Below are 14,591 nucleotides of genomic sequence, written 5' to 3' on the forward strand. Positions count from 1 at the left end.
ATCGCGCATGTGCATTTATGCGTGAAAAATTCGCAATATTTTTTCTGTTCAACATACGCGTGTGCGGGCCTTCCAGAGGTGTGCAATATTTTTTCTTTTTTCTGGGTGGCGTGTTTAGCACCGGTCGTGGTGATCGGTACTAAACTGCCCTCTAGTTAGTGATGGAACCCGCTGGGGTTTGCTCCCGATCTTTCGATGAGAGTGGGGGATAACTCGATTTGAGGAGGATCGACGTTGTGCTGCCCGACTACAACACCACAAGGGCTGCGCTGCGCCTTAGCGACAGTTACACCGCCTCCAATTTGTGTTGTTCTTGCTATGCCAAGAACAACCTTGAACCTGCAAGCAAATCGAAGAACAAGCAAGAACAAGTGGACAAGCAAACAGCACATAGACCTTGCCCAAAGGATAAATCTGATACACACGAAGTTGGGGTTCTGAATCGAGCAAATCGGGTGGTCTAATCGACACACGCGTTTACAAGGAAGTAGCAGCAGCTAAACTTACAACCAAACAAAACCCAAGTCTCAAATGGTACTGGTGGTTTATATAGGTGGGGGAGTAGCCAAGAGGCGTGGGGGGTGTAAACCCTAACTTAGAATGGGCCCCTAGTGGGCTGAACTAGATACAAGGGCCTCAGCCCAAGACTGGAAGACTGAACGTCATTTTGGTGATTCTGCTTAACTCCTTTGGAATTTCGTCATGAGGTTGGATCCATCTGAAAGTAGACTTCAGGAGCTTTCCAACAAGTACTCATGGGCTTCAAACAATATTCGGAGCTAAGAGTTATGGCCTTCCGAAGTTGCCCCTTCCTGGAGGTCCGAACTGGTATGGTCCGATCTGATCATCCACACTCGCTTTCTTGTCGTGTTTGCTCTCCCTCCAATCTGGTTCATGTCCCAAGTTCCTAAGAATAAGAAAAGCATCACAAGAATTTAGTAGTATCCCATTCATGGATGATGGTTTATGGACAGCGAGGAACGAGTTTACCTGATAATTTAGCTCTCGTGCACGAGCTCTTGTCATTGGTCCTTGCTGCGTAGTAGGCATAGGTGTGTCGTTGGGAGTGATGTCCTCATCATCCTCCCCTTCTTGCATTTGAGTCGTCCTCGACTCAAGTTCATCTTCCTCGCCCAAATATGGTTTCAAATCTGCAATGTTAAATGTGGGGCTAACCCCAAAATCTGCAGGCAACTCAAGTTTGTATGCATTATCATTGATCTTAGCTACAACTTTAAAAGGGCCATTAGCTCTCAGAAGCAACTTTGACTTCCTCAAATCAGGAAACCGATCCTTTCTCAAGTGCAGCCAAACCAAATCACCTGGTTCAAAAGTGACATCCTTCTTTTCTCTGCTACCAGCAAGTTTATATTTAGCATTCATGGTTTCTATGTTCTCCTTTGTGGTCTCATGCATTTTCAACATCAACTCAGCACATTGTTTAGCATCAAAATTCAATCTCTCATAAGTTGGTAGAGGCAGCAAATCAATAGGGGCTCGAGGTACAAAGCCATAAACAATCTCAAAAGGGCTCTTTTTAGTAGTAGAATGTTGTGAACGGTTGTAAGCAAACTCAACATGAGGCAAACATTCTTCCCACATTTTTATGTTCTTTTTCAAAATAGCCCTAAGCATGGTAGATAAAGTTCTATTCACAACCTCAGTTTGTCCATCAGTTTGGGGATGACATGTAGTTAAAAATAGCAGCTTAGTACCTAATTTAGCCCACAAAGTTCTCCAAAAATGACTAAGAAATTTTGCATCACGATCTGAAACAATTGTGTTTGGCACACCATGCAAACAAACAATTTCACGAAAGAACAAATCAGCAACATGAGTAGCATCATCAGTCTTATGACATGGTATGAAATGTGCCATCTTAGAAAATCTATCCACAACCACAAAAACACTATCCCTCCCCTTCTTTGTTCTAGGCAGTCCTAAAACAAAGTCCATTGAAATATCCTCCCATGGTGCATTAGGAACAGGTAGAGGCATGTACAAACCATGAGGATTAAGGTGTGACTTAGCTTTTTGGCATGTTGTGCAGCGAGCAACAAATCTCTCTACGTCTCTCCGCATCTTGGGCAAAAAGAAATGATCAGCAAAGATGTCTTCTGTCTTCTTCACACCAAAGTGTCCCATCAGCCCTCCTCCATGTGCTTCCTGCAGTAATAACAAACGCACGGAGCTAGCTGGAATGCATAACTTGTTAGCTCTAAAAACAAAACCATCAGTTAGGACAAATTTGTTCCAAGTTTTCCCCTCCTTACAGTTCAGCAACGCATCCTTAAAATCATCATCATGAGCATATTGTGCTTTAATCGTTTCCAAGCCGAAAATTTTGCAATCAAGTTGGGACAGCATAGTGTAATGCCTAGACAAAGCATCAGCAATGACATTCTCCTTTCCTTTCTTGTGTTTGATGACATAAGAGAAAGATTCAATGAATTCAACCCATTTAGCATGCCTACGATTCAGTTTTGCTTGACTTCGAATGTGTTTTAAGGACTCATGATCAGAATGTATAACAAACTCTTTGGGCCACAAATAGTGCTGCCAAGTTTCCAAAGTTCGAACTAAAGCAAGCAATTCCTTATCGTAAGTAGAATAGTTCAAGCTAGGTCCACTCAATTTCTCACTGAAATATGCTACAGGCTTACCATCTTGCAGCAGCACGCCAACCAACCCAATTCCACTAGCATCACATTCAAGTTCAAATGTTTTATTGAAATCTGGAAGTTGGAGCAAGGGTGCATGAGTTAACTTATCTTTGAGCATGCTGAAAGCATCCTGTTGAGCTGCAGCCCAAGTGAAGGTTGTACCCTTCTTAGTGAGTTCATGCAACGGGGCTGCAATGGTGCTAAAGTCCTTCACAAAGTGACGATAAAATCCAGCAAGTCCTAGAAAGCTTCGCACTTGGGTGACCGTTGTGGGAACCGGCCAGCTGTGAATGGCTTCAACCTTGGCTTGATCGACTTGAATTCCCTGCGGTGTCACAACATAGCCAAGAAAAGAGACTCGATTTGTGCAAAAGGTGCACTTCTCAAGGTTACCAAACAAACGTGCATCACGGAGAGCATCCAAAACAGCACGCAAATGATCAAGATGATCTTCTAGTGATTTGCTATAGATCAGAATGTCATCAAAATATACCACAACAAATCTGCCAATGAAAGCGCATAAAACTTCATTCATTAATCTCATGAAAGTGCTGGGTGCATTAGTGAGACCAAAAGGCATGATTACCCCACTCATATAGACCGAATTTAGTTTTAAACGCTATTTTCCATTCATCTCCTAACTTCATGCGAATCTGGTGGTAACCACTACGCAAATCAATTTTCGAGAACACAATTGAGCCACTCAATTCATCAAGCATATCATCTAGCCTAGGGATAGGATGACGATATCTGATTGTTATGTTATTAATCGCTCGGCAATCTACACACATGCGCCAAGATCCATCTTTCTTAGGAACCAAAAGGACAAGAACAGCGCAGGGGCTCAGAGACTCACGCACGTAACCTTCGTCGAGCAATTCTTGCACTTGGCGCTGAATTTCTTTAGTTTCTTTAGGGTTGGTCCTGTATGGTGCACGATTGGGCAAGGAGGCCCCGGGAATAAGGTCAATATGGTGCTCAATCCCATGAATTGGTGGCAGCCCCGGTGGCACCTCCTTTGGAAAAACATCCGCATACTCCTGCAAAAGGTTAGTGATAACAGGGGGCAAGGAAAGAGGTATATCCTGAAGTGAAAACAAGGTTTGTTTGCAAATCAAGGCATAGCAAACAGCAGTGGTAGCATCAATCTCATCCAAATCAGATTTAGTAGCAATGAAACATGCCCTTTCAGCTTGATCTCATTTCTATTATCATGAACAGATTTGGCACTTCTCTTTTTGTGCTTCTCAAGTTCATTTGCCACAATCTAATTTTCACTTTTAGCTTGTTCCTGATTCTTCATTTTACTAGCTCTAGTAAGTTCATCTTTTAAAATTGCTTCAGGAGACATTGGATGCAACACAATCCTTTTATCATGGTATTGGAAGGAATACTGATTTGATCTACCATGTTGCATAGAATCTTTATCAAATTGCCATGGCCTTCCTAGCAGAATACTACATGCTTGCCAACATCACATTCAACAACATCTTTATAGGATCTGATGGCAAGATTAATTCGCACAAGTTTTGTTACCTTTGCCTTACCGGTGTTATTCAGCCATTGAATGCAATATGGATGCGGGTGTGGTTGGGTGGTAAGCGCAAGCTTCTCCACCATGTCACTGTTGGCCAAGTTGTTGCAGCTACCTCCATCGATGATCACTCGACACGAACGCTCTTTGATGACACACTTTGTTTGGAACAATGTGTGCCGCTGATTTTGCTCCGCTTTCTCCATTTGTGCGCTCAGCACACGCTGCACAATTAGGCTCTCATAGCAGTCGGCTTCAGCTGCATTAATATGTTCTTCTGAGCAGCCCTCACATCCTGCATGGTCAGCCGCAAGCAATGCAAGTATATCTTTATCAAGTTCACTAGTAGATGAGTACTCACCATCATTTTTTACCACCAAAACACGCTTGCTTGGGCAGTCATGCATGACATGTCCAAATCCCTTGCAGCGGTGGCACTGAACATCTCTTGTTCTACCTGTGGATGCCACCGATGAAGTGGTTGTAGCAGGTTTTTGTGTTGTCTTTGCTGCTGAATTTGCAGGGTTGTCACGAGGCTTGTCGCTAGAAGGTGGGGCTGCTGTTCGAGCTGACGATGAATAAGGTGCAGCAGCACATCCAGTTGATGGAATGCTTGAGCGGGGCTGCATGGAAAAATTCCTCCCTGCAGAAATGTTAGTCCTGGTACTTGCATGTCGTCCCTGCACTTCCCTTTCAGCTTTGCAAGCAAGATGGAACAAACGGGTTATGTTAGTGTACTCTTTATAAGCAAGGATGTCCTGAATTTCCCGGTTTAACCCGCCCAAAAATCTAGCCATAGCAGGTTCCACATCCTCTTCTAAATTACAGCGTAGCATGCCCATTTGCAGCTCTTGATAGTATTCTTCTACACTTTTAGTACCTTGTTTTAACTGCTGCTGCTGGTTTAAAAGATCACGTGCATAGTAAGATGGAACAAATCTAGCCCTCATGATCCATTTCAAAGCATCCCAAGTTTGTGGCATGTTATTAGGATTTTTCTTGCCATGTTCTCTCCACTAAACGGAAGCAAAATCAGTGAATTCACTAGTTGCAGCCCTAACACATGCATTTTCAGGAAAATCATGACAAGTAAACTTTTGTTCAACAGCCATCTCCCAAGTAAGATAAGCATCCAGATCATATTTACCATCAAAAGAGGGTATCTTAAATTTTATCTTACTGAAAGTAATGTCATTGTTATGTACCTCATGTGGACGCTGTCCACCCATACCTTGACGGTTACGACGTAAACGTCGCTGGCCTCGATCCTCAACTTTGGTGTCAGCAGCATAATCAGCACCTGAATTTTCTGCGCCGTCCTCATCCTCTTGGCCACGTCCTCTATACTGATCATTCATCTTCGCGTGGAGCTCATCAAAGCGCCTTAGAAGAGCAGCAAGGCTCTTGTCCACGTGAGCAACTGTCGTCTCCAAACCTGCAAGCTTGGTGTTGTTGGAAATCTGTGTGGCCTCTATTTGCCCAATCTTCTCATTTATCACCTACAAATCATTATCAATTCCAAAGGTGTACTCCCTCGCTTGCTTTTGAAAATGTTGTACGATGCCTTTGGTGCGAGGTGTAAGCAGACCTCCACCATCCTCATCATCACTCCCTGCACTTGCCATGGTTAGCTTGCAGCAAACAAAGTCACAAGAAGTTGCCTACCAGCTAAAGGATATAGGTGGTGGCACACTATATGTTCACTCACACTTGTCCATTCAAGTTCTTACATGTTCTTACCAAGCAAGGCAGGAGGTGTCGGCAGCCAGCAAGAACAACACAAATGGTTACACAAGCACAACCCCGTGATGTAGTAGATAATTTGTGGAGCTATAGGTGGCTGCAAACAAAACAAATCAAGGTACAGCTAGAACCACATTAGTCAAAGCAAGTTGAATAGACATTCATTGATGGTCCTATGCTGGTCCTAGTGCCAAATCAAGCTAGAGACGTGAACCTGAACACAAATGTTGTCACACACTAAGACAACAAGGAATGCAAGAAAACAACAGCTCTATTCCCTTCACTTTTTTCTTCTCTTCTCTTCTCTTTTTTTTTGCTCTTTCTTTTTCAGGGGCTAAAACTCTTTTGAAATCCCAACAACCCAAACAAAGGGATTGCTACCCACAACTCCTTTGAAATCAGTTCCAACATCTCAACTTTCAGACAGCAGGTCGTGAATCTCAAGTGCTATTACGACGCGCTCAGAAGGAGTTAGGGAGCAAATTTAGATCCGTTGGAAAGAACACGAGATAAGCTTTCCAGATTGTATTTAAACATTTGAATCGGACATGTAACACAAGATATAGGACTGTTTTCTTCCAGTGCTCAGATCTGGGAAGATGGATTCGTGGTGGAAGAAATGACAACGAAAATATGAATAGATTTGGTGGATTTCGTGGTGCCTAAAACGTGACCAGAACTCAAAACTCTAAAGATTGAACCACTAAGAACCAGCAACTAGCCCAAACAATGCAACTGAAAACTCAACAAGCAAAGAACTAAGCAGAACAGCAAAAGCTCAAACTTGTTGTTGGGATTTTCAGATCTAGCCTATTTTTGTGTAGTTTTCTGGACTGTAGGTAAAGGGATGGGTAGAATCTCTCACTGAAAAAAACCTTGCTCTGATTACCACATGATGGAACCTGCTGGGGTTTGCTCCCGATCTTTCGATGAGAGTGGGGGATAACTCGATTTGAGGAGGATCGACGTTGTGCTGCCCGACTACAACACCACAAGGGCTGCGCTGCGCCTTAGCGACAGTTACACCGCCTCCAATTTGTGTTGTTCTTGCTGTGCCAAGAACAACCTTGAACCTGCAAGCAAATCGAAGAACAAGCAAGAACAAGTGGACAAGTAAACAGCACACAGACCTTGACCAAAGGATAAATCTGATACACACGAAGTTGGGGTTCTGAATCGAGCAAATCGGGTGGTCTAATCGACACACACGTTTACAAGGAAGTAGCAGCAGCTAAACTTACAACCAAACAAAACCCAAGTCTCAAATGGTGGCTGCTGGTGGTTTATATAGGTGGGGGAGTAGCCAAGAGGCGTGGGGGGTGTAAACCCTAACTTAGAATGGGCCCCTAGTGGGCTGAACTAGATACAAGATCCTCATCCCAAGACTGGAAGACTGAACGTCATTTTGGCGATTTTGCTTAACTCCTTTGGAATTTCGTCATGAGGTTGGATCCATCTGAAAGTAGACTTCAGGAGCTTTCCAACAAGTACTCATGGGCTTCAAACAATATTCGGAGCTAAGAGTTATGGCCTTCCGAAGTTGCCCCTTCCTGGAGGTCCGAACTGGTATGGTCCGATCTGATCATCCACACTCGCTTTCTTGTTGTGTTTGCTCTCCCTCCAATCTGGTTCATGTCCTAAGTTCCTAAGAATAAGAAAAGCATCACAAGAATTTTGTAGTATCCCATTCATGGATGATGATTTATGGACAGCGAGGAACGGGTTTACCTGATAATTTAGCTCTCGTGCATGAGCTCTTGTCATTGGTCCTTACTGTGTAGTATGCATAGGTGTATCATTGGGAGGGATGTCCTCATCAGTTAGTACCGGCCAGACGGTACCGATCAGCCCGACTGGTGCTAATCTTGCCATTTGCCTGGTACTAATAAGTATATTTCTAGCGGTGGCTGTCTTATGATTTGTGAAATATACAATGGGGCCATGATGTTTGGGAGGTACCTACAGTGATAAATAATTAGTATTCTGATACAAATGTAATAGGTAAAAAATAATTTCGCTACAATTTTTATTTTAATATATATATATATACATATATATACTTTTTTTATTTGTAGCCAGCCACAGAATAATTTTGTTAGAGCATCTCCAACCGTTTATGTAAATCACCATGGATAGATAAAAAAGGGGAAAAAAGCGCTAAAACTCGTTTCCAACAGAGCATCTAAAATCGTTGACTCGCTTTCTTCTACTGCATCCCGGGAAATCTGGTAGGCATTTTTGCCTTGCCCCGCCACTTGCCATCCTCCTCCCGCGTGGTCCCGCCCCCTCTTCCGCCCCCTCTCCCGCGCCGCCCGTCTACCTGCAGGTGACTGCGCCGCCGCTGCCGCGCTCCCAGGCACGCTGACCGTCGCGCTCCACCTGCTTGTAGACCGCGCGCTCCGGCCGCTGCACTCCCCTGCTCGCGGGCTGCGAGCTCCACCGGCCGCCGCGCCTTCGAGCTTCGCTGGCCGCGAGCTCCGATCCGGTGGCAGCCGCTCCGATCCGGCTGCCGCCGCGCCTCCCTGCTCACCGGCAGCGAGCTCCGGCGGCCGCCGCGCCTCCCTGCTCCCCGGACAGGAGCTCCGCTGGCCGCATGCTCCGCCGGCCGCGCGCGCCTCCCTGCTCCCGGTTCTGAGCTTCGCTGGTCGCTACGCCTCCCTGCTCGCCTGCCACGAGCTTCGCCGGCCGCAAGCGCCTCCCTGCTCGCTGGCCGCGAGCTCCTTTGCTCGCCGGCGTACAGCTTGTGCGCGCTGGCCGTGAGCCGGAGTCCAAGGCCTCGGGCGCGCCATCCTTGAGCTCGGGCTCGCCGGCGTTGCACGCCGTGAATGGGAGGAGGGAGAGAGGATGAAAGGATAAGAGACGAGAGGATAGGATAGGAGAGAGGATGACGTGGAACTGATTTTGAATGTAGCTATCGTATTTAGCTAATCTCTTGAATTATATCAAAGAATTAGATAGTTTTCTATTTTTAATCTCTAAATTTAACTAACATAATACATAAACTCTTCGAGATGCTCTTATTTTGTATTCTGTAGCCGAACCTCGTGGGACTCGAGTCTCCCGGATCGAACCAACCTGCGCCCGCCGGCGCCCGAGTACTCGACGATGGTCCCGCTCCCGCACAGCCAGCTCGCGCTCCCAAGCCGCGGGTCGGCTCAGCTCCAACCGTCTCGACGCCAAGAGTCCACCAGCTCGAGCCGTGCGGCGCCCCGAAATCACGCTTCATCGTTGACCTCAGGGCCCCCCCTCCACATCGCCTGCTTCGCGCGCCGCCGCTGGAGACGATCCCGTCCGCGGCGATCTGTCCGAACTGCCGCCACTCGTTTATTGGTTGCAAGACTTCTACAATCTATGGCCTCCCGCTTCCACATCGTTCCATGGAGCTCGGCATCCTGGCGTGGGCACCGGAGATGCAGATCTTAGCGGTGGTGCAGATCTAGCATTGGTTCCCAGCAAGCAGCGAGCGCCCTCAAGAGTTTCCACGGCGTGAGTTGCCAGGCATGGCTACTGGCTTACTGCTACGGGAAGACATACGAGCGGGACGGCGGCGCACCCGGGGACGCAGGCATCCTCACCGCGGCTGCACGTCGCCCAGGCACGGTAAGCTGCAAGCAGCCCTGTTGTGTGCTCGTCCATCACTGGCTTCTACTCTAATACTCTTACGATAATTCTAGCATGTTGTGTATGTAAATTTTGCAGATTAACTATGGGTGGTGTTGATGCATTTTCTGTGTTTACGTAATTGCTCAAGAGAAGCTGATGAATGCGCAGCTCATTTCTCTGTGCAGTTACAGGTTTCTTCCTGCAGATTCAGGTTGGATCCCATCATTCATTGAATTAGATTGTTCTCTTTACTGTACATACGTTTGTTCAGTGTTTTTCCGTTGTTCTGATTACCCTCAAGGAATTGGTTCTTGTTCTAGCCATATCATCTGAATTTCATTTTGACACCTGGCTGCATTGACTTATTTGATTCTACAGATTTCAGGTACTAGCTGGTTTCATGTTGGTAGTGGTTTAATCATGCTTTTAAAATTACGTGAAAGTGAAACCAGATCTTTTATTGATATCATAACATAGATCACTTTTCTAGTAAACTCATATGTTAATCATACCTAATTCTGGTAATCCATGCATGGATTCTCTTTTTTCCTTGCACAGTCTGAGCTACGATTTTGGGTGCAATCCTATTAATGTAAAATGAATTTACCAAAATTATTTTGGATTTCATGTGTTTTTTCCCAAGTTGTTCCGTAGTATCTTTGATCCTAAATTTCCAGTAGAGACAAGATCCCGAGGTGAGCAGCTGCACACAGATGCATCCAGCCATCAACCCTGAGGTTGATTCCTCTATTTTATGTTTCTTGATTGATCCTGCACCAATTTTCAGCTTAATTCCAAATATCTGACTAGTGATTATTCCATTGCATCATCCGGATTTAGGTAGCTGTAGCCTGTAGGTTCAGTTCATGGTTTCATCGATTTAGTTAATAGTGCCAAACCAAAATTCAATTAATTGCACCCTATCATTAAAAGTGTCATTGTGGTAACTTGATGAAGCCATTGTGCTAATTATCTGAAATTATCCTATATCACATATAAGGGGGCAATTATTCTAGACATTTTAAAAAGATTACCATAAATCACATATAGTGGGCACCAATGGCTGATCACCATACATGCTGACTTGTATCTGGTAAACTGTTATCATTTTCTAAATACATATATGCCTTATGATACATTACTCCAGGTACTATTTTCATAACTCTGGTATATTCAATTCTAGTCGATTGGTCATCATTTTTATAGTAAATTGATTATGCCATTTTCATAAATTTATAATACCTTTGTAGTAAAATAACCCACCATTCTGGTATGTTAGATTCTAGTAAATTAGGCATAATTTGATATAAGTTCTAGTACATTACATTGTCGTATATTGGATTACTGCATGTGGTAAGTTTGCTCATACATATGACTTGTCTATGCACTAGTGAAGGGTCAGTTCGATTCTGTTTTGTTGGCAGATGAAAATTACTGCTTCATTTGTTGGCAACTAGGTATATGAGAGGAATGCAAATCTGTGTGATGTTTTCTACTTTATATGTCCCTTTTTTCAATCATATGTATCACGACATGTATATCTGATATGTAAAGAACTAATATAGTTGTGAAACTTGATTCACTGCTTACATTACCTGGTTTTTTAGATGCAGAAAGCTAGTTTGCTTCTACTACTGTAGGCTGTTAGTACACTCTGATCATTGTGTCCAGTAGAAAAAAAAAAGACAATGCTTAGACAGGAGTGCTTCTCTCAGTGTTACAGAAAGCGAACTGCCGAGAAAAGGATACACCGGTTGAGTACTGGACTAAGAGCATCATTGGCTGATCTATGAAAAATGACATAGACCAGGTCTTGCAGGTGGTGTGTCGCTCAGCATCGGTGGCGGCCAGTGCCAGTTAGCTACTGCAGTGGAGACTAAAATCAGTTGAGCATGGGATCGGAGCTGCTCATTCTTACCACCCACTAAACACGATCAAGATGCTTCCTGCTGTACTTAGGCACACTGGACACTGGAATACTCTCTGCTCAGGAGCGCTCTTGTTTGGTGCAGAAGTAAATACATAAACCTATGTTTTATTTGTTGTACCTTTGATTGATGAACATATGTATCAATATATTCTGTACAACTCAATCTAGGTGGCATATGCTAAAACTCAGTTTGAGACTTGTGCTATGCCCCCACCATTTTCGTAACTTATTGTACAAATATGGTACAGAGACAACTGAAAGTATCGTATTACGGGATATCTCATTTTAATAAACTATCATTTGTAGTAACTTGATCACACCATTGCCGTAGATCGTTTTGATGTAATTACTTCACGATAATTGTTTCATCATTACAGTTATTATTATCGGTTCCTTGGAACAAAACTTTCCACAAAATTATGGGAACTCCCGATCCTAATCATCATGCTAATCCATCCAAATTGTCGTAACTATTTCATGGTAAATTTGGCCTCCTGATTAAAGCGTTTGTTCCCAGAATGGCTTGGCGTCAAATTATGGTAACTCTCCGCTTATAAATGATAGTGACTCAACCGTTCAAACTATCATACCTATTTCATGGTACATATATCTCATCATTATAGTAACCTGGTATTTTTCCTCCTGGAACAACTTGGTGACTAATTGTAGTAACTGGCTAACCAAATTACCATCTCGATCATGACATTTGAATGGTCGCAAGAATTTGCTGGAGAACTCTCCAGTTATTTCAAAGACCCACCAGACTGTATATGATCAAAGTTCTGCCTTCTATCATATTCAAAAGAGCTTCCCACTCTACCATCTCACTTTCCTAGAAATTTCTTCTCAGAGTCGCTCCAGTTCACCACTCCGTCAGGCCCTTCCCTTACAGAAGCCGAAGGTGGCCTCCAAAACAAAAACAAAAAAATAAGAGGTAGCACAAATATAATGCAACTTACTATACAATAACAAGAAGCTAAAGTATTCATGTAATTGGCAATGGTTTAAACGGAGCATAACATTTGTCTCTGGAGATTTTGTTGCAGAATTCTGTTTATAGAAAATTCTCTTTTCTCATTTCTTTCTTGGTTTCTTCAAAAAAAAAGAAAAGAAAAGATGAGAGAGTGAAACATTAGGCCAGTCCCAATGGAAGAAACCATAGTAGTTTCTACCCATGATTTCTACAACAGTGTAGATACACTGGGTAACTTAAATGCAGCACAGCAATCATGTAGATCAACTGTGGCAACTATTTTTGTAGTAGTATGGCAAATTAAGAAAATGGTAAAATTTCTGCAGTTCAACTCAGGGTACTTCGGTTAGCTGACCAGCAAAAAATGGTGGAGTCAAATGGAAGTGGTGTTAAAAGCTATCTCCCCAATCTATTCTGTACTTCGTTTAGCTGATCAGCAACAGAAGTTCTATTCTATATCTGCATTCATTCCAAAAATGATGGAATCTATGGCAGAAATACGTGGCAATTTAAGTGATAATACCATCCAAAAAAATCTACAGAATAGGGTGTTGGAAAAAGTCCAAGGAAGACTTGATTATCTTGTCAATGATACACTTATGCTTGCAGGTGAGGGCTTAATTGATAAATTGTTCAATTCATGTTGTTGTTTCATGCATCACTAATTATTAAGATTGCTGATTTTATTTTATTTTTTGTTAGCTGCCGCACTTGATCCTAAAGCACTGTACACTTCCAAGCTTGCAAGGAAACCAAAGTCCAGACATGCTGTCACATTGGCCATCAAGAAGCTTGCAGGCTCATCTTCAAAGGCTTCTGCTGCAATCGATCAATTTACTTTCTTCTCAAAACAGGGAGGGTTATTTGGAGGAGTGGAGGCTCGAAAATCGGCTCTTAATGGCCGGTGTAGTGCAGGTAATTGCATGTTTAATTTTTTTAATGTGCATTATTTTGTTGCTTTCTTAAGTTTGAATTCTTATTTCATTTACCATCATTTTCCTAGCTGATTGGTGGGATCAATATGGTGGAGACTGTAGTGAACTACAAGAGGTTGCAAGGCGTATTGTCTCACAATGCATGTCCTCTAGTGGGTGTGAGCGAAATTGGAGCACATTTGCCTTGGTGCACACCAAATTGAGGAACCGGTTAAGTTACGATAAGCTTCACAAGTTGATTTTTGTACATTATAATTTGAAGTTGCGTATCCAACATTTCGTAACTGACATACAAAACCTTCAAGAAATGCAAACCAACAAGGAGCATGAAAGAGATTCTGATCCTTGTAGCATCCTAATAGATGTGACTATGTATGATGAAAGGAACCCGATCATGGATTGGTTGTGCACCTCTAGGAGTGAGTCCGCGCCGACTCTAGATGAACATGATGACCAGAGGCCCGAATCCCCTAATCCTAGCAGACTTGTTATAGATGAGTTAGGGATGAGTGATGAAGAGGTGGCTGCATTTAAAAAGAAGATTGGTGGGAAACGGGGTAAGAAAAGGAAGGAAGAATTTGAAGATATTTTCTCTGATTATGAATCAGAATCGGATCAGCAAGGTAGCTCTGTTTATGCTGAGTCAGGGGAGAGTAGTTCTGATGACAGTGAAGGCAATGGTAAGTTTAATTTTTGATGGGATTCTGCATATTATATACTGTAGCTTTGCTGAAATATTAATCTTTTTAAAGGTGATGGTGATGCTGTTCATGCTTCCGGTGATGCAAATGAACTTGGAGAGGGAGGCTCGACAACTCAGGAAGGAGGTAATGTTCCTTGTACTAGTACTTGAACAACTTGCTATGGAAAATCTTGGTCCACTATTGATCAACTTGTAATGGAAAATTTTGGTCCACTATTGATTAATTTGTATTCTCTTATCAGCTGGTAAGGATAAGGGAATCCCTCTCCGTCCGAGCTCGAAAAGGATGAAGAAACATTCTGTCAAGACCTTGTACTGAAGCCTGAAAGTCAGATTCGAGGGTCCATGCAAAATGAATTGCTATTTGCCTGGGTTTGAGCTTGTCTTTTCGTGTGCTTCTAATATTTAGGACCATGGACTATTCTATGTAGTAATTGTTGGTACTTGGAATTGGAACTATGGATGGAGACTGTAATATTTGGGATTGAGCATCTTCGTGTGCAATAT

General features: G+C 43.3%; 1 protein-coding gene and 1 long non-coding RNA gene across 2 annotated transcripts; both read left to right on the forward strand.

Moving 5' to 3' along the window:
• Positions 1 to 8,213: 8,213 nt before the first annotated feature.
• Positions 8,214 to 11,782, forward strand: LOC120686245. The gene is made up of 2 exons (XR_005680057.1): positions 8,214 to 9,540; positions 9,640 to 11,782. It is a non-coding gene; the product is annotated as an uncharacterized LOC120686245 (long non-coding RNA).
• Positions 11,783 to 11,991: 209 nt separating this feature from the next.
• On the forward strand, positions 11,992 to 14,591 carry LOC120684947. Its single transcript, XM_039966802.1, has 6 exons — positions 11,992 to 12,012; positions 12,797 to 13,055; positions 13,149 to 13,361; positions 13,450 to 14,061; positions 14,134 to 14,208; positions 14,327 to 14,591. The coding sequence occupies exons 1-6, from the start codon at positions 11,992 to 11,994 to the stop codon at positions 14,401 to 14,403; spliced, it is 1,257 nt and encodes a 418-aa protein (XP_039822736.1). The 3' UTR covers positions 14,404 to 14,591.

This window comes from Panicum virgatum, chromosome 8N (assembly GCF_016808335.1).
Source record: "Panicum virgatum strain AP13 chromosome 8N, P.virgatum_v5, whole genome shotgun sequence".
NCBI lineage: Eukaryota > Viridiplantae > Streptophyta > Magnoliopsida > Poales > Poaceae > Panicum > Panicum virgatum.

Excerpts from the sequence above, each read along its gene's own strand:
- LOC120684947 (XM_039966802.1), top strand. The coding sequence starts at position 11,992 with ATGGCTTGGCGTCAAATTATG. Across the intron at positions 13,056-13,148 it reads TGATACACTTATGCTTGCAG|CTGCCGCACTTGATCCTAAA; the intron begins GTGAGGGCTTAA and ends ATTTTTTGTTAG. Across the intron at positions 14,209-14,326 it reads CTCGACAACTCAGGAAGGAG|CTGGTAAGGATAAGGGAATC; the intron begins GTAATGTTCCTT and ends TTCTCTTATCAG.